Below are 26,804 nucleotides of genomic sequence, written 5' to 3' on the forward strand. Positions count from 1 at the left end.
TTGCAAATGTAACTGTCATTTTCTCTTATCGTCCTGTAAGTGCACGAACTAAGTAACTAGATTTAACATTACTTTGGAGGAAATAACATTATGAGGAACATACCTATACCATATATTTGAAAGATGGTAAGTTTAATATTTGTATTCCTAACTTTACAAAGATATTCCTTATTTTTCAGAATTGATGATGTTCATCATTATATTGAAAAACGCTTTCAATTAAGTTTAAAAAAATATTATTTGAAATGTTAAAAATCGAGTTACCTATTTCTTGCTCCAAAAAACGATAGGTATATACATACATATATATTTTCTTTCAAAAAAGATAGTAGTGTAGTGTAGAACAAGAAATTAAAGATTATTATTCATTTGATCGAAAATAATTAACTTACCCAATTTTTTTCATTTACATTGAAATACCAACAAAATCTTTATAATTTATACCTTGAATACATTAATTTTATGATTTACACTTCTAAATTAAATACTTGCGCGTTAAAAATATGTAAATTGAAACATACATGTACAGTCACTCTCAAAATTGAGCGTACACCAGCAAAAAAACTGTTTTGCTGTTTTAAATTATTCAAATGTTAATTTAAAAAAAAAAACAACAAAAATAATAAAACTTAAACAACTAAAAATATCGTCAATTGCACGGCACAAAATTAAGCGTACACTTGGAGTTCAAAGCATACAAAAATGTTAATTAGTGGTCAAATTTAAATTTTAATATTTTGTAGAGCCACCTTCAGCCGTAATCACATCTTATAGTCGCCGCGGCATTGATTCAACATTTTTTTTAGTAAAAGATGGGGGTATATTTTCCCAAAATTCCGTGATCTTCGCTTTCAATTGACTTTTGTCGGTTGGGTTGCAATTCTGCAACCTTCCCTTTATTTTTTCCCACAAATGCTCGATGAGATTGAGGTCCGATGACTGAGGTGGGGTCTTGTGCTTTTTTCTTGCATTATACAGCAACCATTCCTTCACAACAAACGATGTGTGTTGTGGATCGTTATATTTTTGGAAGTTAAAGGTTGCTGATAAATTCAGTTTTTCTGCAGACTGACGCATAAGTCTTTTAAGAACGTCCAAAAATGTCCACTTTTTTATGATTGTGTCAATAAATAGTTCCTAGTCAAATTTGTCGCCATTGACCTCCATAACACAACATTTCCTACCCTATGCTTAACAGTAGCAAGCGAATTCTGTGTCTTGAACTGGGTTTTCTCCAAACAATTTGCATTCCTTCAGACCAAAATATGTTAATTTTAGTCTCGTCCGAGAACAAAACATCGTCCCAGAAACTTTAGGGTTTGTTGAGGTCCTTTTTAGCGAACTCAAGACGTTTTCACTTATTAATTTTGCCGTTAAAATCATTCTTCCGAAGAACGCGATGAACAGTTTCGGTTGAAACTGGTCTTTCAAAAAGTGTCACCATTTCGGCCGCCAAGTTTGGTACACTCGTTTTTGAGTTTTACTTTGAATTTTCTTAAAATTACTCGTTCGTCTTGCTGAGAAAAGATTTATTTTCATCCTCTTCCAATTTTTTTTTGGGATCGTACCTTCGTACCGATATTTGTTAAGCTTTGTTTTGACCGTTGAATATGTTCGGCCGACGACGATGTCGCCAATTTCACGAAAAGATTTATTGTTTAAATGTAGTTTCAAAATTAATTGTCTTGTAGCAATGTCTGTTTTTTTTTTCTTTTCTCTGCAATTTCCACAAAAAATGAGGAAATGAATATTGAAACGAAAATTATTTCTGCGACGAACATTGGATTTAAATTCAGTTCAAAAAACAAGTAAATATAGCAGTACATTTGTAAATACTTGATTTAAAAAGCTAAAAATACAAAGTGTACGCTTAATTTTTTGCGATGAAATGTTGAGATAATGAAGTTTTTTTTTTAAATATTGCCTTTTGTTTATTGTTTAACTAATGTTTTTTTATGTATTCGTAAGAATAAAAATTAAAAAGAATTTCCTAAAAATATTGCATCTTAAATACGAAAAATAAGAAATAACTAATTCTCAATTATTGAGTGTACGCTCAATTTTGGGAGCAACAGTATGTAAGAGCTTTCAATTAATCATTCTGCTTTTGCTCATTGACATGTTCCTTTACTACATTTTCAAATTTGTAGTTCATTCAATGTTGTTATAATCAATTTTGGAGGTTTTAGGATTGGTATATTTAAAGTTAATTTTCAGTGAAACAAAATTCAAAAGAATATTGACTTAAAATTGCCTAAGTTTTTTCGCAATTACCATTCATGGATTTTGCAAAGTTAATTAGCTATTTAAAGAAAAACTAAAAACGAATCGAGTGTTGGTATTTTATTGTTTTTTTTTTGTAATATAAAAATAAACATTACACTAATTTCAATTCAGATAAAATACGACATATTTTGATTAACCCAATGTGTAAATATTTAAAGAAAAATAATTTAGTTGTTTTCGTTTAATTTTCTTTTTCCTCTATTCAAAAAAAAATTAAAGCAGTTTTGTTTCCGAAATAATTAAATTACATATTTGTATCAGCTTTCCTTATCTTTATATTAGTAATTAGATTAATAATAAGTTACAATTGTTGATATCTATTTAAACAAAAGCTGTTTATTAGAAAATATGAAAACAAAAATATATAGGTACCTACATATTTCTCAAGTTGTAAGTTTGTTTATCGCTTTTTTTACGTAGGTAGGTATTTTTTTCCTTATCAGCTACTTTTTGCTACTTTATATGCATACCTAACTTTACTCTCAACTGTCGACCGAACCATAATTTTGCGTAAGTTGAATTTTAAACTTAAATAAACTAACAATCTTAAAATGGAAAACAATATGTATTAGTCTTTTATTTTGAGCACTCAAGGTCATGTACAAATTTCTCTTAACAAACTCATCAGTTCCAGTTCGTTTTTACCTGATTTTTAAAAGATGAATAAAAATAATATTGAAAAACAACACAAGTTATATAGTGTAATCCTACTATAACCTTTCTTTGTAAAAAAGCCACGCAAATGAATAAAATTAGCTTATGAAATAAATAGGTACATATGTACGTATGTCAAAAGTATTAAATTAGCTTAATAATTAAAAAGTAGTACCTACTTTTTGGAAATGTTTATTTTTTCTGCTATTTATTGTTTTTTTTTTAATAAAATATTTTCTTTAAATAGGAAGGTATAATGCCAGAAATTAAACTCAACGCAATAACTTATTATTGTTTTTACTCTTTCTGCCTTCTGATTAATTGAAAACCACATGTGAGCTTTGTCGAATAAACACGTTACTCGATTTTCCTACTCATGTCTAAATGCGAATATTTATTTTTATCACTCTATCACACTGGTACAATAGAAGCGACCACACTAGTCATTTTTTTTAATAACAAAATGTAGGCAATCTGTTTCTGTAGCGCTCAGTTCAGTGCCTGTTCAGGGCAAGCCCAGTATAGCAGTTCGCAGTCATCGTGTCTCTCTCGTACAATGCATTATTATGTGCCTTCTTTCATGCTTTTGTCATATTGGACATAATAATCGCCAAAGGCCGTGGTCAAAAATAATTTTTAAGGGGAAGTATGGGCAAATATGCTAATTCTATTGCATATGGTCAGTTTTCAGGTGTCTGAAAATTTTCTCAGTCAGATTGGAAGAGTAGTAGAATTAAATATAAGGACAATTCTTCACAAAAAGTGTTTCTTTCTCCCCCTTTGAATTATACGATAGTACAAATTCTATCCCCAGAGTTTCAACACCAAATTTACCACGAAAATGGGAAATTAGTACAAAATACAAAACAAATTCTTTGTAAGTAGGTATTTCTAAGACAGTGAAAAACTTTAAGTATTTATATATTATATTTCTAACACATATGAAAACTTTCTAGATTTACGAAAAAAAACTTACCAATTTAATTGTTGGCACAAGGCACAACAACTACCTAATTTAAACATCTTTTTGATCACAACCCAGTTAAATTGTGTGCATAAAACGCTCTAAATACATAAGTCTAATAGACTAACGACCATTTATACCATTTATTTAAAATGCGTTACTTTATCATTTTATTCCTAAACGTCAAGCATTAACAATATTGTAATGGTGATTCTGAAAATGTTAATTTTAATTTTTTGTTAAATTATACCCAACTACCTACAAGCAAATCTAGTTTTAGCTGCATGTTTTTCTTTTATTGCCTTATATACTATATATATAAAGTATTTTGCAAAAAAAAAAAAATCCTTTTTTCCCATTTTAATTTATCTTATATAATACTTTTACGTAGTTAGCAGGAATCTTTTTGTGTAAGCAGTAGAACTACCCTCCAAAGCAAAAGTAGCCCCGTGCTAACTTTTTTGGCTACGGGTTTTGTTTTGTTCTGTATTTTTTTGTATTAAATGTAACTTTTATATTCTAATGCAATGCAGACTAAGTAAAACATTTGAAAAAGTTTATAGGTGTACCATTTTGAATTTCTGGAAATGTTACAAAACAAACATTTTCTGTTCGAAAATTATGTCTATAACTTTTTTTTCTGTACGGCCTTGAACTTTTGCACACAATAAACAAAAATAATAATCAGGAAATTTAAAAGAAAATAACTCTAATTATACAGAATCTTTCACCTAACCTTATTTAGGAGGAACACAATTTGATGACAATGTGAACATATTTACTTACCGACTGAAGACAATGGCTGATTGTCATTCAATTTGGCTGAACTTGCACTATTGGCGGCGGCTGCTGCTGCAGCTACGGCAGCCTGCTGTTGTTGTTGCTGTTGTAGGAGCTGCTGGTTCTGGGTTTGCTGTTGTTGTTGGGCATGGTTAAGGTTATGCTGCTGTTGGGACTGCATTTTTCTAATCTTATTAAGATTAACAACTTTTTTCGATCTCTTGTAACTCTTTTCTAACTTTTGTTAGGCTGAGAAAATCGTATGGTTTTATGTAGTGGAAAGTTTAGGAAAAAATCGATGTCTTCTAACAACGCGTCAAACTTGTAAATTGTAGTAGTGGGGATGGTGGTGTTTTTTTTTAACTTTTCTCGTCACTCTACAGCAAAAAAGTCAATGAATGGAAAATTACGAAACATCTATCCACCATTATTGGCCACTAGTGCTTTCAATATATATTTTCTTGTGATCTCTTGTTCTCGTCTATGATTGTTTAACAATAGCAATTTTAATTAAATTTGTATATTTTCAAGTATTTTTTCTACCCCGGTGCTTTGCATGCAAGGTTCTCACTTTTCACTTGAAAAAAAAAAACTTTTATGAAGTCCCTTTAAAGAGGTTGAGTTGATGTTATTTAATAATGTATTGTTTGTTTTCTTATATTATTTGAATAAAGAAGAAAATTGAAATTATTTTGTCAAATATTATAGGTAAAATTTCAGCTCCGACCGGAATTCAAAATTTTGCAGTTCAACCTTGTCCGAAGGAAGAAATTCAATAATTAATAATAAAAAAATGTCGACTTCGGTAGGTGAGAAAAAAGCAAAAGGTTGCATGGAATCATGTTGTTTCACTCTGTTCTATGTGTTTAATTAGTGTGTAATGCAGGGTCGTTTAATAGACTTTAAGTACCCCAAGCGGTGAATGGCAAAAATAAAATCCATCGGAAAATTAAATGTTGGAAATGAAATTTACAAATTTGAAAAAAAAAAACTTTTTCAATAGAGTCAAACTTCTTAATAAAGAACTTCATTGTAACGTTATTCTCTCTATAGTGAATTTTGTTTTTTTTCCTTTCCTTTAAGAAATATTCCCTACGACAACAAAGTTGTTTCTTTAAAACGAAATGTCAATTTTCAAATTTGACATTGGTTTAACAAAGCTGGGTTTGGTAACAGTTCGTCCGATGAAGACTCAGTTGAATTGTCAACGATAAGACTTTTAATAATCTAGAACAAAAAGAACTTTGATAAAGTTTAACCAAGTTTCGATTATACTATTACATTTGACTATTGACTTTCTGTAGACGAAACAATTTTGAATATTATTTCATCTGATTACAATTACATTTGACGATTGTCTTTCTTTAGACGAAACAATTTTCAATATTATTTCATCTGAGGAATTGGTCGTGTCAAATGTTTATTCAATACAAGAGATGAAACCTCAGATTATGCATTATTCCACCATTCTTAATTGATATACTTTTAAAACTAAACAATATCAAAACTGTTTATCCCAAATTGTTAATAGTCTCAGTGCCTGGAGATCAATAGAATTTCTTGAATTATGTTTTTGCATTTACATTTCAAGAAAAGAAAAGCAAACGTCAATCACAAGGAAAAGCATGCGCTGTTAAATACCGGACTATTTAATCAAATATTTAAGAGAATATAAACAACTTTTCCGTAACTTATAAAAATTTATAAAAAAAAGTTTAAGGCTAGACGCACACATGCTACTTTTTCGAAACCAAATAGTTTGATCGTTAGTTGCCCAAACATCGCGCACATAAGCAACTCCAAAAGCAATCAACGAAATAAACCAATACACAGGAAACATTTATTCACTTTTTCTATCTCATATACACGAAACGAAATTATTTCAAATCTGTCCTATTCTTTTGCTTATGAAAGAAAAGAGTAGATATATTGTTGGAATACAAAATTATATAAAATATATTTTTTGTTTTTTAATATCATAAGTCAATACAAATTTCTGGAAATGGAATTTTACAAATTGGCACAAAACAAAATAAATACCCCCAAAACAATTGTGGCTACTAGACGACTACGATTTTCCTTTTTTTGGGTTCCTTTCGGTTGCGAAAACTTTGTTTAACACTACCATTTTTGATGAATGTTAACTTTGTTAACCATCGCTGCCACACTATGCGCTAAGCTTTGTATTTCTTCATTAATGCAATTACCTCAGGCAATCGGACAATCAAACCCTCCATACTGAAAACACCTTCGACAATAGTCAACATTTTTTTTCCATGGTTTGTCTGTTTTTGGCTCACCATTAATTGTACATTGTCGCAGAACACTGTCCAGATCTTTCATGTTATTTTGTCTGAATACTTTTGTTGTTGCTCCTGACAATCGAATGCCAAGCATAATCGAAGCATGATTCATTTCCCAAGTAGTTGTACTTCAGGTTCAAACATCGTGTTTCTGTTCCAGTGAACCCGAATGTCCAACCGTAGTCCTTCATTATGAGATCCTTGAGGGTTACCTCCGCCCCAGGGACACTGCAAATCGGTGAATTCCAGCAATCTCGAGCTCTCCGATATAGCGTGATTAGAAGCTCTCGAAGGCTTCGTAAAGCGTAACGTAACCCTGAAAACAAATCTAATTTCAGACTCAGTCAGTTCGTGGATTTCAAATCGATTCAAATCGTCATCTTACTTCTCGATTACTTTCTTTCGCGACTTTTGGGTCACCCATCAATTGATTGATGTAGCCCAATATCATGAGCGATAAATTCCAAGATATGTTAGGCAGGCTGTGTGTAGAGGAACCTCTTCGAATGAAGATTTGCTCCGATTAGGATCATCAGAGAATCCTCCTCTTCCTGATACTGCTTCTTCTGTGGCTGCTTTTCCATTGCAGTGTTGTTTATGTTACTCTTTATTGTATAAATTTCCATTTGCAGCCTGGTTAATATCATTCGACGGTGACAGCGTTGTTTTACTCTTAATATTCCCATTTGTGAGAGCCAAAATTCCATTTGAAATAATTGTGCCGTTTGATGAGGGATTACGCATTATTCCATTTTTTAAACGATGACGCACTTCGATATGATTGAAGTACATAATAATCTGAAAATAAAAAATTAAATAATATGTTTTGTTTTGAGTTACAAATAATAATAACCACCTCCTTTCAGTACATAAAACATTTGACGTTTAAAATGTAGCAAATTGAATTATGAAAACAAACTTACGAGAAATATATATTATTCTGCGCGTCTGAAACTATCCTACTAACCTCGTCACACATGCGACTGAAATGCACTAATACAAACATACGAAAGAAACTATTTAGTTGCATGTGCGCGCAGTTACGTGTATCATAGTAGGATACAGACATTTTTTATGGGTTTAAGCAACTAATAAATTTTCGCAATCAATGTATGAAAGAGAAAACTAGTGAAATTGAGATGTAAGGTGGTACTCTTTCCTCAGAATTTTTTGTGAAAGGAGAACATTGACTAAATTTTTTTCTCTCTTGCACTTAAAGAAAATTATTCAACGATTTAGTTGAATGTGCGCGCAGTTACCTAAAATTCCTTGTGACACAAACTAAGGAATTGGTTTGAGGTGATCGTTTAGTTTGTGCCAAAACACAAACTAAAAAGTTGCTCGAATGGGCGACCGAATGGTTTCTACATGTGCGCGGACTCTCGTATAAGTCTATAATGCTCAGTTTAGAAACCAAACAGTTTCGAAACTTAAAGTTGCATGTGCGCGCCTAGCCTAACAGTAACATTTTTTACTCATAAGGCCTATTATCTTCATACTTATTATTACTGGGGAGACTTTACCGGGTGACACCTATTGGCTTAGATGACATTGCCTTGTGAAATTTTGTTCTTAACCTTTGGATGCATACAAAACTTCCAGCGCCATATTGCGGCTACGACAAACGTACAAACCCGTTCCGATAATATTATAGATCTTATATGCAAAATTATAATTTAAAAATTTTGACTCATTATTTTACTGTTCGTTATTTATAAAAAATGTTTGATTTGAGAACAATTAAGTGGTAAATGTAAACTGTTGAATTCAACAGTTTACATTTAACAGTGACAAGTCTTCAAAGTCGGAAGCGCTTTAAATTTTATTTGTTCTAATTGTTTAAATTGTTTTTTTTTTTAATGTTTTTGTAATATTTAAATCAATACATCCCCTGAAGAAGACGGCAATCACCGTCGAAACGTTGGAAAAAATCAGATGAAAACTGTTTTCATTTAATCATCAAAAAGATCAACAAAGCCGATGAGAATCACCACTTAATTGTTCTCAAATCAAACATAAAAATCAACTTGGTAAAAATTATATTTATAAAAAATGCAATGTATGAACTTTTCGATTTTAAAAATACTTTTATAATTTCCTGACGGGAGTTCATTCTGATTCAGCTGATTCTAACAAGCGTTGCTTAGAGGTATAGAAATTTATGTTCTTATAACAATTTTAACTAGCAGCTGTCAAGTGATTTGTTTTTAGTTTTGTTTTAAGAATTGAAGCCACAGGTAACCCGCAAAGTCGTAGATTCGGTGAATGGGTTCAAAACAAGGTTGCCATTGATCCAAATTATCATAGATAAATTTTGACTATCGATTTATCTCAATTTGCTTTAATTGGATAAATTAATTAACAAAACCGTTGTATTATGAGTGATAATAATCCTCAATTCATTGACATTCTACTTGACATCAACGTGAAGATGACTACTATCAGTTCATATCTAGTATATGTCAATGAACAAAAAACTTATATATATGTCAACTTATTTTCATACTGGTATGTAGATCGAGTTGCTCGATAGCTTTAGCGCCAATATCTTTGAGCTAGTTCTAGTTACATGGCCCATAGCCCAACTTCCAACATTTTTTCTGGTATCTTAACATTTAAAAAAAAAGAAAGAAATATTTTGTATTGTTCCTATAATTTACAAAATCTTTAAGGAAAAATCAGTTTTAGAATTGAAAAGACTTAAGATTTAACTATGTTTTGAAATAGTAAGCAGTATATAGTAAGAAAACTTGATATTTGTATTCTTAAATTATCAAAATGTAAACAAGCACATTGTTTCATAATTTATAAAATATGAAATATTAATTATAATTAAATAAAAATACACGCACAGAGTTACAAAATTCAAGACTTTATAACTAGCCATCTAACGCACGCAATAAGTTTGAATGCAAATTGAATTTTACATCCACGTTCCTTAGATCTACTAACTCAAAACATACAAAAACATGCATACAATTTTGAAAAACTTGCCGCTGTTGTCGGAAATCTTAGGAAATATCGAAAATTCAAGTTTGTTGCAACTTAGTTGCTCAGTGAGTACCAGCCTTAATCCAATTGTATTTAAACTGCAAGCAACTTATGGCCAACACTCATTTGTTCATATAAGGTTATTAAACATTACTATTTGAACACATCCTTTTCGTTATCTTATCTTTTGTTTTAAATGACGTTTAGCTTCATTTTTAAATTTTCTTAATTTATTGATTTTGACCTTCACAATCTACTGACTCGTTCTATTTGCAGCATTAATTAAATTAAATAGTCCTTTCTTTCTTACACACCCATAGAATCCCAACCAATCCGGAAAAACTGCAACAACACAACTTCTTCACCGTTCTAAATGACGTATTTCAAACAGAGCAGCCAACACCGACGTAGCAACGGAATTTTGATGATTGCTTCAATTTTGGCATTCTTCTCGTTGTTCTCGACAGCAATGGCAGCAAACAAGGAACGTACTTTTATCATGGTCAAGCCCGATGCGGTCCAGCGTGGACTTGTCGGCAAGATCATCGAGCGTTTCGAACAGAAGGGCTTCAAGTTGGTCGCCATGAAATTCATGTGGGTACGTATTGAACAGAAATATCTATATCCTTTTTTCCATCGAATAATCAATTTTTCAATCGGCCTCGTCGCCATTTTTCTGACTGTCAGTTCAGATTGCTTGCTTCTTTACTTGAGCGAGTTTATGGTGAAGGGCATTGCAATTCATATATAAATTTGCTAAATGCGGCTTTAAATTTAATTGCATAATAAAAACTTATAATGATAATGAGAACAAAGAAATTAGCTTCGGAGTAAAATTCACGAAACCGCGTGCTGTCATTATCCATAACCTCCAAAATTGACATTCTGTGACATTTCTAACACGTCATTAATTTTTGTTTTATATTTCTTTATATTTGCAGGCTTCCAAGGACTTGTTGGAGAAGCACTACTCTGACTTGTCTGCTCGTCCATTCTTCCCCGGTTTGGTCAATTACATGAGCTCCGGCCCAGTAGTTCCAATGGTGTGGGAAGGCTTGAACGTCGTCAAAACCGGTCGCCAGATGTTGGGTGCCACCAACCCTGCTGACTCTCTGCCAGGTACCATCCGTGGTGATTTCTGCATCCAAGTCGGACGTAATATCCTCCACGGTTCAGATGCTGTTGAATCGGCTAACAAGGAAATTGCTCTGTGGTTCAATGAGAAAGAATTGGTCTCATGGACTCCAGCTACCGAGAACTGGGTCTACGAATAAGAAGCTGCTTTACCTACCGGTTAGGAGAATTCGTCGTACTCTGTTTTTTTTAGTATTACACAAATATCTAAATCGTCAAGCATTTCCAACTTTTTAAGGTAAAAATGAGAAAACGTCAAATAAAAAAGGTTAACCGAAGTCATGCTGTTTCTATTTTAGTCGATTTCTTATCTTTTAGGGAAAAAATAAAGCTTTGCTTACCTTTCGAAGATTACCGGTAATTCGCTGGACATGTTTTGTGATGTAAGAATTATCGCTCTTTGTCTTTATAATGTGCAGTTATCTTTTTTGCATAACAGTTATTTAGAATGTGCAAACTAATTGGATTAGATTTGGTTTTTAAAATAGTTAAAGGTCATATGTAGAGCTATTGAAAGACATTTATAATACCTATATGAGGATGAGAAGCACTATAGGAATTTTGATTTAAGGAGATTGATCAATATTGATTTTTGAAGAGTTAATTCTGACTTGGAAAAGCTTAGTTTTCAGAATTTAGTTAGAGTGTATAAGTGTGGACGACCAGTCATTATATTAAAATTCAGTTTACTCATTTAATATTTGAAATGCCTTAAATTTGAATTCTAGATTTTCTATTTAGCTATGTTATTAAATTACAAATTACATTCAGAACACATCATAGCTCAAAGTAAACTTGTCAACCAGTAAACCATTACCTGCAATGCCAAGAAATGTTAAAATCAAAAATATTAGATTTTTGTTTGAAAAATTTTCAATGTCTTCTAGTAGTGGTTGTGTATAAAATTGGTCAATATGTATTGTTTTTCATCCTTAAATTTAATAGGTCGTAAAAGCACTTTAATAGTTTAAGCACAATAAAAGCTACCAAACATATAGATATTTTATGGTTGTAAGTATTTTTTCAGTTCAAGAAATGTAAATTTTATGGCTTACTGATTTGATTCTTTATTTAGCTTTCGCTATTTTACAATAAAAACTAATATTTTTAATTAAATATAATTCATTTTTACATATAATATCATTTTTCTTTTAAAAACAATACAATTATTTTCTGACTTTAAGTCAAAAGGCAAGTTATTTAATAATTTTAAACCATCAGATACATAAACTATTTCATTATAAAGATAATTAGGTAACATATTATTTTTAATTTTGAAGACAAAAATTAGTACATTCATTAATGTTTTTTGGTTAATGTTTAGGCATTTTAGAGTATCTAACATAAGTTGTATCGGTGTTAACCTATTACACATGAGAATACAGCGCATTCCCCTGTTTTGCATTTCTTGCAACCTTTCTGACATTTGTCTAGAACCCAGGAACAGTATTCTTGAACAATATTCAAAATGTGGTTTGATCATTACATCATAAATTTTAATTGCACGATTCATAGATATTTTACCAATTTTATTACATTTATTAATTATTGAACTTAATTTTTGTATCTATAATAACACCTAAATAATTAATTTCTTCAAACTTTTTAATTGCCACTTCATTAATAATAATATTTTGTGCAGATGCTTAATTAACTATAATAGCTTTTGTTTTTGAAGTGTTAAGCTTTAATTTATTCATTTTGAAATAAGATTCAACGTTTTTAAATCAGCATTCAGTTGATTGATACACTCCTCCGCAGATCTTCTAGACACATATAACAAGGTATCATCCGCAATCAGCCCAGCCTTCGCATGTCTTAAAACATTTTCCACGTTGTTTAACGATGACAGCCCGTCCGTAAGATATATTGAGAAAACAAACGTAGCTAGAAAAAATCGTTCGTTGGTATTTACTTGACAAAAAAATGGGATTTAAGCTTGAGGGATCTTGAAACGTGTAACATTGTTCAAATTTTTAGGTCATCAAATTGGGCGATTTCGTTTTATTTTATTGAGCTAATAAACAAGGAACATATACAACACAACACATTCAAAGTCTTAAATGTTCTTTAAAGACTTCTGTGTTAAGGCAATGCAGTTAAGAAATCTCATTTTTGTTAAGGTTCTTGCTGAAAGTAACACGTTAATTTTCTTTAGAAGAACACATTTTTGTATTATTTTATCCTACGCAATTCGGAAGCGATGGTAGTACCCGTGGCATGATGGTTAGTGCGTTGGACTTATTGCGACGACTGGAAACTGAAAATAAATGTCCAGAATTCTGTTCCGGACTCCGTTGGCTAGGGTCACGAGGGATACGTGCAAGAATTGGCGCAAGATGGTCATCGTTGAACTTCACGGGCAGCCATTGGCGAGCAAAAGTGTAGTGAAGTACCTCGGTATCTGGTTAGATCAGTATTTATATTTCGACAGACATATAAATGCCGCTCTGACCAGGGCTCTGACGAAACGGCTGTTTTTTAGCAGTCGGCTTGACCCCAGATGATCGTTTATGGTTGTCCTGTTTGGTTCAACGTTGCCCCTTCCCAGATGGAGAAGTTTCGGGTGTTCGAGCGGCAGTGTTTACGACGCTGTACCGGCTTATATCGAACAGCCGAATCTTCTTATGTGCATTACTTTTCCAACGAGGCCCTATACAACGGGGCTCGAATCAACAAAATTGACAATTTCGTGATAAAACTCGTTCGAGGTCACATTGCAAGAGCTATGTTTTCGACCAACAATTTAATTTTTCGGGGCGTTCTATCCGAACAACGAGTATTTTGAAAGTGCACGCTTGAGCGGCTTCATTCCATCAGAGGCATTCCTCTTTTTAGGCAAATGCGGTCTGATACAAGATAGATTGGCAGTTCCGTTAATCTACCACGTCAGACGAAGGACCGTGGATAGGCGACTCCTGTACAATCGGGACGTCATGGCACAAGGCGGAGCAGAGCTCCTTCGGTTCAGTAGGGCTGTGTCCGAACGGGACCGAACTGATAGGGTGAAGCAGGAGAACCAGTTTTGGTGGCTTCAATCGGCACTTGATAGTGGGTAGTCGGGATGAGGTTTTAAGCCTTGGCCGGCTTACATACTTGTTTTATAGTTTTAGGATTTAGTTTTAACTAGAATAGGCATGGTAGCACAAAAAAAAATTAAAAAAAAAAAAAAAAAAAAAATTAAAAAAAAAACATGGAATATAAAAAAGAAAAAAAAACTAAAAAAAAAAAATACAAAAAAAGACAATTAAATATAAAAACAAAAAACGTTAGATTTGCTGCTGTGGTTGTTCTAGTTTTAGGTAGTTTATAGGTAGGATAGGAAGTTTAAGGGCCCTATTATGACTCGCGAGTCGCAAAAAAAAATTAATAAGTGTGACTATTTGGTATTACCGTTTGCGAATCGCCTAGTTGACATTCGCCTAAAATGTCAAAAAAAATAGCGAATTGAAATCTCGCTCTATTACCACTAGCGAACGTTCGCTTTTATCTGTCAGAATCGGTCGAACTGTAATTCTTCGTGACTTGAAGAAATTTACTGTTAAATTTGAAATCAGTGGTTGTTTGTTTGTTTTATTTTGAGAATAATTTTGGAAAATAAAGTAAAATGAGTGGCACTGGAAATAGAAAAAGGTAATGAATGCTTAACAATTGCAAAAATAATAAAGAATTTTATTTGTATACCTAGCATAAAAAGAACCAACTCCAACCAATTTTCAAAGCTCGTTGAAATTATGGAGGCAAACCCTGAAATTGCGAAAGGCATAGGATCTTTCACTTCAAATTTTCACTTCAAGTAAATCAAGCACTTCACTTAGAACTACTGAAACTGTAGATTGCGCGAGACCCAGCTCAAAGTCACTTCCCACACCATTTTGGTAGCTTCCACTGCCGAGAAAACGCAACGCACATGCAAGTTTTATATATGGTGGAATTGCAGAACTTTGAGTAGTTTTAAATCCTGGTGCTTATTTACGCGAAAATATGACATAAACCTATAAAAAGAACAATTGAATTAAACTGAAATAGAATTCACGATTTTATTCTCACAAATTATCTGGAAGTTGAAGTGGGTTGGAGTTGTCCCTTAAACTTCTTCGTAATCTACACACTAATACTTTCTCCGCTCTTTCGTTTTCATCTTCATCTTCAAAAAATAAATCAACACTGCTTATCATATTTTGTTTTATTTATTTTACTTTTTTCCAAATTGTAAACAATATATCATCAACAATAATTTTCAGTCTTTGACATTTCACCGAGTCATTGATATTAGTTTTTTTGTAGTACCCGTGGCATGATGGTTCTTGGGTTCAATCCCTGCCTGTGCCACCTTAATTTAAAAAAAAAATTAATTTTCGCGGGTACTGCCTCTTGCGAGGAATTGACAAATCCTTCAAGAGTAATTCTTGTCATGAAAAAGTGCTTTCTCAAACTAGCCGTTCGGATTCGGCCTAAAATTGTAGGTCCCTTCCATTCCTGACAACAGTACTCGCACACAGGAATGGTTGAGAGTTGTAAGCCACTAGGCCCTGGTTCACAACGGACTGTTGCGCCACCCCATTTGATATTAGTTTTTTAAATTTTCGAATTAATACAAAAATAAATAAAATTAAATTGAATTTAAAATAGATCTTAGGGCCAAAAGGCATTAGTAGTTAGTGTTATAGTTTAACTTAGAGTGTCAGTATGGGACCATTAAGTCAGTTGTAAGTTATGGATAATTAGGCTAGTTTTATGAATTTTTGTCTAGCTTTAAGATAGGTTTAAGAATGAATTAATAAAAATGAATTTAAAAAAAAAAGTGCGTTGGACTGTCATGCAAGGGGTCTTGGGTTCAATCCCTGTCTGTGCCACCTTAATTAAAAAAAAAAATAATTTGCGCGGGTACTGCCTCTTGCGAGGAATTGACAAATCCTTCAAGAGTAAATAATGTCATGAAAAAGTTCTTTCTCAAAATTAGCCGTGCCATTGTTACGAATGGTTGGAATTCGTGAGAATCGGCAATTGAAAGAATTTATTGATCTGTCAAACTACCAATATCAAACATGAAAAAATTATTTAGATTATTCTAAATCGCAAAATAAATACCAAAACAAAAACTTCTCTTTACTTCTTTAAAAATGTTAATACAAAATGATAACATCAATAATAAAACATTTCCTTAACGAAATATTTAGTTTTTCTTTTAACAAAAGGATAAACATCAAAGAGAATAATTAACGAAAAACATTGGTTAATTAAATAATATATCTTTGTGATTCGATTTAGATGACGATTTGCTTTTAATTTCATTTTTTGTCTGCCAAGCAAAGCACTTGCTTTTAAGCAAACTATTCACTTTGACAAATCAGAACTTTTTACTCAGCTCCAGAGGGGAGTTGTGAATTGTTACAAATTGTAATTATTTGAAAGGAACGATGTGACACTTCGTAGCAATGTAAACGTTTAGCAACGACAATAGTTAACAATTGTCAACAATCGTTAGAAAAAGAACAAACGATTGACAAAATAATATTGGATGAATATTTAACGTATTGAAACGATTTGCTTTCACGATAATCAAACATGCTGTTAAACATCACCTTCCCTTTGAACTTAAACAATTTTAACTATTCGGAACGGTATGTCAATGAAATTTAAAAACAAACATTTTGTCTTATCATGTGTTTTTCAAGTTAGCAGAAAAAAACAAGTAATTTTTGAAATTCAGTTGTCGTAATGATTTGTATCTTGAAATGCTTGAAATTTTCTTTTAAAATTAAATTTGTTTCTGTTTTAATGAGCTTGCGTTCTGAATCCCTTAAAATAAATATCATAATATTTTGATAATCATCCAAGCTTTTGATGAAGCGTTCACACTTTAAAAATTGAATGAATTAAACAGAATTTCTTAAACATTATTTCATAATGTGAATCACCCTGTTGTAATGTTATAATTGAAAAGTATTCACGAACAGGTCTGATTTGTATTCTCCGTCATCGAAAGATATCGAATTTTGACATTATTGTAATTTCTAAACGAAAGAAAACAAGAACAAGCTATTTCTTAAACTGTCCGCCAAAAAACCGAAGCATTATTTGCATTTTGCAAAGAAATAAACAAAATTGGATACAAAAATTTAAAATAAATCTTTAACATGGTTGAGAGGATAGAAGATTTAAATCTTCCAACATCTGTAGTTGCTCGATTAATTAAAGAAGCTCTTCCCGATGGCGCTATTGTAAGCAAAGAAGCTCGTGCTGCCATAGCTCGTGCAGCATCCGTATTTGTTATATTCCTCACTTCGTCATCCACAGCTTTGGCAAAAAAACAAAATCATAAAACTATAACCGCCAACAATATATTTGAAGCTCTGGAAGAACTTGATTTCAATGACTTCATAGATCCTTTAAGGGATGATCTTGAAACACATCGGAAAATGATCAAAGACAAAAAAGATTCCAAAGCCAAGCTGTCTAAGGATGATGCAGCAGCTGATAATGAAGCTGAAGCTGAAGAATTGGCCGATGATGAGTAAGGAATTAAAGTTTGGTTATGAATAAGAAGATCGTTTTGTATTATTTGTATTGTAATAAAATTGCTATGTATTAATTAAAAACAAATGAATATTTTTTTATTTTGCTAACTGATAAACGCCACCGCTAAAAATGAGTTTATGCTCACGGACCTTTCGCTGGAGGAAGTTTTTCAACTCTTCCTGGGAAAATTCTATGCCTGGGCCGTGTGATGCAAACATTTTCAACATCTGATGTATTCGCTCAATTGGTAGTGAATCCAAGTTTGTCAGCATTCCGACGATATATGACCAAAATACCTAAATAAATGTTATAAGCATATACATATCTCATGACAATATTGACAAGAGTTTTCCTACCTGTAATTCCTCTTCTCGTTGATCACTTGCCGATGCCATAGCGCTTTCACTTTCATCGTCCTCGGCAATGTCTGTTGTTTGCATTTCCTCCATGCCACCAGTGCCTGTTGTTTCCTCAACAAGAACATACACATCTGGTTGTGATTCCCGAAGGATTCCTTGTGTTTGCCAGAAGCCTATTCTTCGCCGTAAAACAGATGGTGGGATTTTCATTACCATACTTAACTCTTCCAACGACCATTGACCTAATTAAAAAAAAAGGACAATGTAGATACTTTAAGTTGACAATGTGAATAATATATACTCTTTGTCTGGAAATGATAAATGATGATTGCTTGTGTTGGAGCTGCTGTTATTTCGAGTGTTCGGTCTCCCAGCTCAATTTCTAGTTCAACCCTTCCAGTAACATTACGCCAACATAATGTCCTGTTGCCCTTATAAGCTTCATACGACTTGGTAAATTTCTTGAATTCCTCTTCGATCTCTTCAGGAAGTTCTAGTGTTTCCTTATTGAAAGCAGGCCAGAATTGTGATGAGATAATTAATGACTTTAAATCAAAAGTTCTATCTAAAAGAATCAAACACTTATGCATAAGGAAATAAAAAATTCCTGTAATTGTTGCTCACTCTCATTGTAGCTGATGTCTCCTTGAATGTGTCCATTTATTCGCTTCGAATCACTTATATCCTTCAACATAACCTCACAACTGTGCAACAGTGTTTCTCCAAAACGTAGTTTCAGTAGCTCTAGATTTCGTATTTCTCTGTCTGGATTGAAGTCCAGACTCGAAAGTAATCTATCTGCTAGGAGGTTACGATATTCATTCACAAAAAGTTCTTTACTACCGTAAATGTCCACCACCATTGAAATTATATCAGCTGATCGATTGTTACGAGGGTTTTGAGTGAATGCAGCTGAAAGTGCAAAAGCGTAACTAAGTAAGAACTTTTAAAACGGAAAGAATATAATACGAAAAGTGGGGGAGCCGAGCGGTGTATGAAAATTGAAGACTACGAGTTCTAATTATACTAAATGGAGGATATTCATTCACTTCACCTACATCAAATAAAATATAGCTATCGAGTTTTTAATAGACAAACCTGGTGTAGCATCTACAGGATCAGGTTGCCAGTTTTCCCAATTAGCCATTTCATCTTTACCAGCAGCGTCAATGTTTTCTTTAAGTGCTTCACTTTTGGCCAACTCTTCGGCCAGATCAGTTGGTCCTTCTTCAGTCAAACCAGTCACAACTCTCCTTACTGTATCACTGCGCTTCCTGAGATACTCTTTTATTGGTTCTGTAACTGTCTCCAAAATAACTCCACTGCTATCTAAATGGCGGATTGTTTTTATAGCTGCCACATAACCAGTGAGAATGTCCATGGTGTTAACACCTGGGTGGAGTATTCTTGCTTCTAGAGATTCCTTGAGAGATTTTATCAGGTGCTTCCGTAAGTCAATTTTTTCCAGACAAATTTTGAGGTCATCAATTGCGGGAATAGAATCTGGATAATCTATATAAATTGAAATGTTCACTTTTTCAACAAAATAAATTAGTTTAGTAGCACAAACCAATGATAATACTGAAAAATTGTTCGATAATTATGTTGGCATAAGTTTCATATAAGAAATATGTAAGCTTTACTTTGAAATCTTGTATCACTTCTTGTATCTTAGTATCTTCTGCATCGATTTTTAAATGGCCTCTGTTAAATATTCTAGTCAACCAATTTAACACGATTCCTTCCAGCCACTGGAATAAAAAAAAAGATGAATTAAGTTCATAAAAGTTGACGAGCTAGTAAAGAGGTGACACGGAAGATTAATTGTGAAGATAAATAAATAATCTGTTAAAAAGAGCAAGTTTTTGGATTTATGGTAAACTTAAAACTGTTTTGGATAAGAAAAGCTGGCACACGTAATTGTGTTTTCATGTTAACTTCCTATGCGATGGATGAATTAACATACATTTTTTTGTTTTTTTCTTCTTTAGAATAGAGAATTTGAGGATCACTTAAGTGAAACATTTTTCAAAATATACGTTAAAATGGGTTAAAAAATAACAAAAAGGCATAATTATATATTTTTGAGACATATTTACAAACTTATATGATAATTTAATGCATATTTTTCGAATATTGCGAGTAAAATGAGGTAAACTACTGCCATTTACAATTAATTCACACTTTTGTTTATATATGGGTTGATATTTACATATCTTCCACATTAGAACAAGTTTCGTAATAGATAATTGTATAAAAATGCATCACCAATATTTGAAATCACATCCATTGTTCGCTTTAATTACCTTTTCTAAACCTTTTAAGTGTCCTTTATCGAAAATACCAAGACTTGTATCTCGAACATGTGTTGCTATTCTTTGTTGGATAAGTGTGGTCAGTGTATGGCCAGCTATTCGATCGAGGAGCCCTAGGTTGGTCAAGTGCTCATTGGTTTTATTGAAAGAGCAAACAAGATTTTGGCAACGACAACCATCTGTTTCCCGATCACATCCATTGCACTTAACTTCATCAAGGTCTCCCATATCATCATCTGAAACGAGAGCAATGAATACGTCAACATAACACAACTAAACTATTTAAATTACCCTCTCCAGCTTGATGACTATTGGCAAAAACTTTAAATGAAACATTGTAAAATGCATAGACAACTGAGTTGAAATTTGCAGGAAGCTGGGATAAGAGTATACTCCTAAGCATGTTATTTATTTCCTTCTTATCATCTCGCATCTTATTCTCAGGTTTTGCAAACCGACACATTTTCTTGAGAAGCTCTATCCTTGTTATAAGTTCGTTTATGTTGCGAAAGTCCTCTTCTAATTTAATTATTGCCATCTGGAACTGCATGAAGAGCATATATTGATTGTCTTCCTCTTCATTGTTAGTTTGGAATTGGGTCCAGAAATCTGGAACAATTCTTGATCGTAACATAGCATTTATTTCGAGCAGAATCGACTCGTAAACGCAATCGGTTATTTCTAGTTGAGTGAGTTTTCCAATTACATACTCGAAATCTCCGTTTGCTATTGGACTGCATTTTAACTGGAATTATATCAGAGTTTTTATAAATGAGGAATATTACAGGTTTGTGATTTTATTCACCGATTTATTTAAAATTGGAAATATTTCATGGGTTTTGGTCCAAATTGTTGCGATGTCGCTCATTTTTAGTCGGCTTTTTAAAAACAAAATATCAGATGACAAATGACATCTTCAAGATGTGTTTGTTTTGATAATCGGATTGAGTACTTTCGTTTCACTGGCTGTGTTCAAATCAATTGTGTAAAATAGGGTAACTTTTAGATACCTTTTCGAAAACAAGTTTTATCAAGTTAATATGAACTTGAGTGTATTCTACCCACAAATTTCTACGAGGTATAACGTTAAAAGAGTTTCGTTTTCTTTTTTAAATTTATATACTTTTTATAAATAAAACATATCATGCCATAACCATGCATTATTAAAAGAAATAGTCCCTAGAAGATACATACGATAACAAGTTTAACAATTTCCTAAATATTTAGCAATTTACTAAGGGAGTCCAAAACTTTAAACCTTACTTTTCGTTTTGCTAACTAATAAATTAATTATTGTCCAAATAGTGACAGTTCGTGAAAAAACAAAGCAATCACACCACGGATAGTTCATTATAAGAGATAGTTAGACAGTTGTTGAAGGCAAGTTGAAATTGTGTAATGTAACAGAATTACTTGGCTTGGTCATTACCCACACACGTCTTGACTATATGTATATTGCCAGCTTAAGAGTAAGCTAGGAGAAACCAAATAGATCGATCACTAGTTGCCTAAACATCGCGCACATAAGCAACTCCAACAGTGATCAACGAAATAAACCAATACATTACATTTATTCACTTTGACTAAATTTTTCTGTCTCTTTTCTTTACAGAAAATTACAGAATGGTTTCTGCATGTACGCGGACTCTCATAATTCTATAGTGCTCAGTTTAGAAACCTAACAGTTTCACTTCCATACAAATACACATACTGCTGTATATAAATCGTAAACTAAGAACTTGTGCACCGAACATGTGAACATAATATTTATAAACTGACCAAATGAGTCTAGTACATTTCACCGAATTAAAACAGCTGACTCTGACATATTAACACAAAGCCTGTCAAAAATGCGTCATCGCTTACCTTAAAAAATAAATCTTATAAAATTACAAATTAGTTTCTAAACAAAAATAATTGATTGATAAAACTGTGAAAATGCAAGAAAATCCAGAACTCTACGAAGAGGTCAAAGTATTCCGCAATGCCCGAGAACGTGAGAAATATGATAACATGGCTGATCTGTACGCCATCATAAACACCTTACAAAATCTGGAAAAAGCTTATATTCGAGACTGTATCACACCCCAGGAATACACAGCTGCGTGCTCCAAGTTCTTAGTACAGTACAAAGTTGCATTTAAACAAGTCCAAGGTGATGATTTCCCCACAGTCGATACATTTGTGAAAAAATTCCGGCTAGACTGTCCGGCTGCTTTGGAGCGCATCAAGGAAGATCGCCCCATTACTATCAAAGATGACAAGGGCAACACTAGTAAATGCATCGCTGACATTGTATCGCTTTTCATCACGATCATGGATAAGCTTCGACTGAAAATTAAGACAATGGACGAGTTGCATTTTGAACTTAAGGATTTAGTCGATACCATGAATAGATTGTCTCTTATTCCAGCCGATTTCGAAGCAAAGGCTAAAGTAGAAGGATGGCTAGGAACCCTAAATGAAATGCAGGCATCTGACGAACTGACCGACGGACAAGTTCGACAGTTTCTTTTTGACTTAGAGTCTGCATACACAGATTTTACTAAACTTCTTCATAATCAATAAGTATTTTGAGTTCGGTAGTTTGATATATATATACATATTCTAAATATAATTAACAATAAAGATGAATTTCTGTTTTCTTTAATTGTCTTTTCGTTGTTTTCATGATTTATATAGTTTCACCATCCTCTTTAAAGAACCTGTATTCTCCCATTTTTGATTGTAATAAAGCTTTTCAGTGTTCAGTTTTTGTTTCTGCTCTACGATCTGATCTGATTGAACCTATCAAACCACTCTTATTTTTCGAATGCATAGCTTTACCAACGTTTTTAAATTTACTTACTTAAGGTGTAGCCCCGTAGACTGTCATGCAAGAGGTGTTTTGTTCGATCCCTGCCTATGCCATCTACAGTTTTTTCACGGGTACTGCCTCTTGCGAGGAATTGACAAATTCTGCAAGAGTAATTCTTGTCATGAAAAGTGTTTTCACAAATTAGCCGTTCGGATTCGGCTTAAAACTGTAGGTCCTCTCCATCCCTGACAACAGTACCCGCACGCATGAATGGTTTAGAGTTGTAAGTCACTAGGCCCAAGTTATCAACGCAATTTAAGGGCCTATTATGTAAGAAAACTAAGAACAAAGTTGAGTTGTAATCCGGCAATCGGTATTACTGATCACAACTAGTTGACTGTCACAAGTCAACCAGTAGTCAACTAAAAAATGGTTGACTTTTTAAGTGTGTTCGGGTTATTATGTAAACCAGTTGAGTTGTCTCTCAGTTGTGATTGTTGTCAAAATTCAGCAACTGATATTTACTAGTTGTGTAGTGCATTTGTGTGTACAAAAAAATAACTGTAGGCATCAACAGTTCATTGAAAACCAATTTTTTTAAGAAAATGGGGAAAAAAATGTAAGTTTTACAAATAATAATATAAACATCTGTAAGAAAATAATTTTTTAGATTAAAAATAACTGAACCTGCCCAATTCGAGAGGTTGATTGAGGTTCTGCAGCAGAAACCTGAGCTGGCCAGAGGCAAGGAACAACTCGGTTCCACAAAAAGAACCCAAGACGAAGAATGGGAAAATATAGCTGTTCAACTGAATAGCATTGGACCACCATCAAGACCACCATTTTTTGGTGCTATGATTCGAACATGAGTTCCATCGATGCATCCTATTACTCCAGGAAATCTGGTTTTCTGGTAAAAATGAATTTTTGATAAATTCATCTCATCATTTGTCATACGAGCCTTAATGCATTGTGGACAGATACGTTCTTCTACTACGTCTAGCACTTTTTTTAACACTACCGAAACTATTGGCTGAGCAAGGCCTAAATTAAAATCATTACCACGGCACTTTTGGTAACTTCCTTCTGCCATGAAACGTAGGGCAGTGCAGAGTTTGAGAATTGGTGGGATTGCGGAGGAACGCTGTGGTTGTTTCAAATGATCTTTGATTTCATTTAGCACATAACCAAATGCGTCTTTGTACATAAACAAATGCGTCTTTGTTGAGTCTAAAATAACTTATAAATTTGAAACAAAACGAAGACATTAAAATCAACACTCATCAAAGCATTTGTTTATAAATAATACTTTTTGTTTGGAAGTTCCAATGGATTGGAATGATCTCGAATGTTATTTCTCATCAGCGCAACATTCAGAGCATTTTCTTCTTCCGAATATCCACGAAACAAATCACTAGAACTCTCCATTTCCTATTATTTTGTCTTTTTTATAAAATTTTGCACTGAATTCAAAATTTTGAAATTCCTACATATTTTACTTTACACAGCTGATTTTGACACAAAACAAGCACATAAAAGTAGGCAACGTATTTGGTCTACTCAACTGAAAAAAGTTGTCTCCCATAATACGATTTTTTTTTGCAGTTGTCTTCAAATTGAGTTGTCTTGATTACAACTCAACTAAGTTGAGTTGTGATCCATAATAGGCCCTTTAATTATTTTGAGGGATGAGCTACAGTCTGGGCTGGAGCTCACCTGATTAATTTTTCTCTCGAAACATCCTAAGACGCTCATCTTTTTTTGAAAGGGTCAAGGCCTTAGCGCCAAAAGTGAGAATTGGGAAAGAAAAGTATATCACTTTTTTTAGAATTTTTGTCACGGAATAATGATTGATTTTCACATGAACGTTGAACAAGTTATAAACTCATGAGATTTGAAAAGAGCGAGGTAATGATCCATTTAGATTATGTATGCAATTAAAGAGCATTATTATTATTTCACGGGTACTGCCTCTTGCGAGGAATTGACAAATTCTCCATTCTATTGTCGTGAAAAAGTGTTTTCTCAAATTTGCCGTTCGGATTCTGTTTGAAATTGCAGGTCCTTTCCATCCCTGACAACAGAACTCGCACACAGGAATGGTTGAGAGTTGTTAGTCACAAGGCCCTAGTTCTCAAACGGACTGTTGCGCCACCCCATATTATTATTATTATGCGCTTATTTTTCGACAAATAATTGTCTCTTAAAGTTTGCCGATATTCTCACTTGACAGTGGCTAAACATAATTCCTTAACGTTTTTTTGGGTCATCTTAATAAGTTTAAAAGCAAATTATAAAAGAAAACAAGAAAAATTAACGTTAATAAATGATTAATTTTGCACATTAAGTAGGAACGTAAAAATGTATATTAATAATGTATAAAAAGTTGCATTTGGATTTAAGTCATGCAGTGTTTTAGGTATTGCTATCTTAATTTCCTCCATGAAGGATTTCTTGTCTTTATATTGTCTCTCCCACTAATATACATATATCAAGAAAGAAGTGTCGAAACTTTTTCAACTGTTTTAAGATCAGCTGAGTATGGAGGTCATATTAACACTTCTACATTTTGACTCTTGATCCAATGCTTGACCCAACCCGCTGAATGGAGCATTATCATGTAGAATGACCATTCTATTGTTCGTGGAAGGTTAAAGATTCGTGGGAAGGCCTTTTGCAACGCACCTTTGTACACATTGGAATCCATTCGCGATCTAAGAAATTGTAGGTCAAAGGTTCCGTAATAAGAAATTGCTCTCCACACACCATGACACTGCTTTCACAGTAATGCAAACGACTTAAATGGAGACGAATTAATCTTCACTTTTCGTTAAACTTCACCTAACACCAGTTAAAAGTCTAATTTTTGACGCAGTATCATGCGAATGTAAAGCAGCTTTGATAATTCGCTAAAAATATTTGTTTTTGGTTTTGAACCTATTAAGATGAGCTCTCTCACTGACAATAACGGTAAAATTTTATTAAAAAGAGTTTATTCGAAATTAAGAGAACAATAATGCTTTTTAATTACTCGTACATACAGTGAGTGCCATTGATAGGTATTCTTTTTTTTCTTTTTATAAAAACACTTTAGTTTTCACTTTAAAAAAGTTAAAAACCAGATTTTCTTTAAAATATTTTGTATTTAATAGTTCCAATATATATACACTTTTTAATTAAAATAGCAAATTAACAAAATAAAATAAATAAAGAATACGATAACTCAAAAAATAACAATTCATTAATATTCGGTTTTGTTTACATACTTAAATTAATTTTTTAATTAATCTTTCTTAACATTAATTTTAATATTTTGTTGGATAAAACTCCGTTCAGTCGATTGGGCATATTTTTTATAATTTTTTGAAGGTATTCAATGCCTTTGTTGACCATTCTTCTTGAAGCCGTTGCTTGAGTCCACTTATTGACGAAACAGGGTTTTTACGAACTCAACGATCCAATTCATCCCACAAATTCTCGATTGGGTTAAGGTCTGGAGATTGTGAAGATGTTTGGATAACTTTTTGACAGTTAAACAGAAGCAATTCTCTTACAACATGCGAATTGTGCTTCGGGTCGTTTTTTTTAGCACTTTGCCTTAAATTACCTTTTAGGATCCCTAAAAAGCATTCCTTATTCAATATTCCGTCGATGAATACTAATTTCTCATGCCTCTTACAGAAATGCACCCCCAGACCA

General features: G+C 32.9%; 5 protein-coding genes across 6 annotated transcripts in view; 3 read left to right on the top strand and 2 right to left on the bottom strand.

Moving 5' to 3' along the window:
• The window catches only part of LOC129950031 (UDP-N-acetylglucosamine--peptide N-acetylglucosaminyltransferase 110 kDa subunit), a 92,027-nt gene extending 86,571 nt beyond the window's left edge, over positions 1–5,456 (bottom strand). Inside the window, exon 1 of one of the 2 annotated variants that reach the window (XM_056061796.1) lies at positions 4,691–5,456. In XM_056061796.1, the coding sequence (XP_055917771.1) occupies positions 4,691–4,865 (175 nt within the window). In that variant the 5' untranslated portion in view covers positions 4,866–5,456. Of the gene's footprint in view, positions 1–3,119; positions 3,244–4,690 lie in introns of those variants that run through there. The other variant, XM_056061797.1, reaches the window with a different exon arrangement.
• Positions 5,457–10,353: 4,897 nt separating this feature from the next.
• Positions 10,354–11,390, top strand: LOC129952096 (nucleoside diphosphate kinase). The gene is made up of 2 exons (XM_056064525.1): positions 10,354–10,576; positions 10,920–11,390. Exons 1-2 carry the CDS (start codon positions 10,403–10,405, stop codon positions 11,250–11,252), a joined length of 507 nt encoding a protein of 168 aa, XP_055920500.1. The 5' UTR covers positions 10,354–10,402; the 3' UTR covers positions 11,253–11,390.
• A 5,719-nt stretch (positions 11,391–17,109) lies between these two features.
• Positions 17,110–17,718, top strand: LOC129951848 (DNA polymerase epsilon subunit 3). Its single transcript, XM_056064195.1, has one exon. The coding sequence runs from the start codon at positions 17,253–17,255 to the stop codon at positions 17,631–17,633; it is 381 nt and encodes a 126-aa protein (XP_055920170.1). The 5' UTR covers positions 17,110–17,252; the 3' UTR covers positions 17,634–17,718.
• Positions 17,661–21,223, bottom strand: LOC129951847 (anaphase-promoting complex subunit 2). Its single transcript, XM_056064194.1, has 9 exons — positions 21,114–21,223; positions 20,600–21,053; positions 20,300–20,544; positions 19,564–19,744; positions 19,092–19,505; positions 18,618–18,905; positions 18,295–18,558; positions 17,991–18,235; positions 17,661–17,930 (listed from the first exon to the last, which is right to left on the bottom strand). Exons 1-9 carry the CDS (start codon positions 21,174–21,176, stop codon positions 17,730–17,732), a joined length of 2,355 nt encoding a protein of 784 aa, XP_055920169.1. The 5' UTR covers positions 21,177–21,223; the 3' UTR covers positions 17,661–17,729.
• Positions 21,224–22,132: 909 nt separating this feature from the next.
• On the top strand, positions 22,133–22,958 carry LOC129949955 (vacuolar protein sorting-associated protein 28 homolog). The gene has a single exon (XM_056061704.1). It carries the CDS (start codon positions 22,247–22,249, stop codon positions 22,874–22,876), a length of 630 nt encoding a protein of 209 aa, XP_055917679.1. The 5' UTR covers positions 22,133–22,246; the 3' UTR covers positions 22,877–22,958.
• Positions 22,959–26,804: the final 3,846 nt, after the last annotated feature.

The sequence above is a fragment of the Eupeodes corollae genome, chromosome 3 (assembly GCF_945859685.1).
Source record: "Eupeodes corollae chromosome 3, idEupCoro1.1, whole genome shotgun sequence".
In the NCBI taxonomy this organism is placed as follows: domain Eukaryota; kingdom Metazoa; phylum Arthropoda; class Insecta; order Diptera; family Syrphidae; genus Eupeodes; species Eupeodes corollae.

Coding starts and splice junctions, on each gene's coding strand:
- LOC129952096 (XM_056064525.1), top strand. CDS start 10,403: ATGATTGCTTCAATTTTGGCATTCTTCTCGTTGTTCTCGACAGCAATG. Junction 10,577..10,919: donor TCGCCATGAAATTCATGTGG/GTACGTATTGAA, acceptor TTATATTTGCAG/GCTTCCAAGGACTTGTTGGA.
- LOC129951848 (XM_056064195.1), top strand. CDS start 17,253: ATGGTTGAGAGGATAGAAGATTTAAATCTTCCAACATCTGTAGTTGCT.
- LOC129951847 (XM_056064194.1), bottom strand. CDS start 21,176: ATGAGCGACATCGCAACAATTTGGACCAAAACCCATGAAATATTTCCA. Junction 21,054..21,113: donor TTCCAATTTTAAATAAATCG/GTGAATAAAATC, acceptor ATATAATTCCAG/TTAAAATGCAGTCCAATAGC. Junction 17,931..17,990: donor AACGAGAAGAGGAATTACAG/GTAGGAAAACTC, acceptor ACATTTATTTAG/GTATTTTGGTCATATATCGT.
- LOC129949955 (XM_056061704.1), top strand. CDS start 22,247: ATGCAAGAAAATCCAGAACTCTACGAAGAGGTCAAAGTATTCCGCAAT.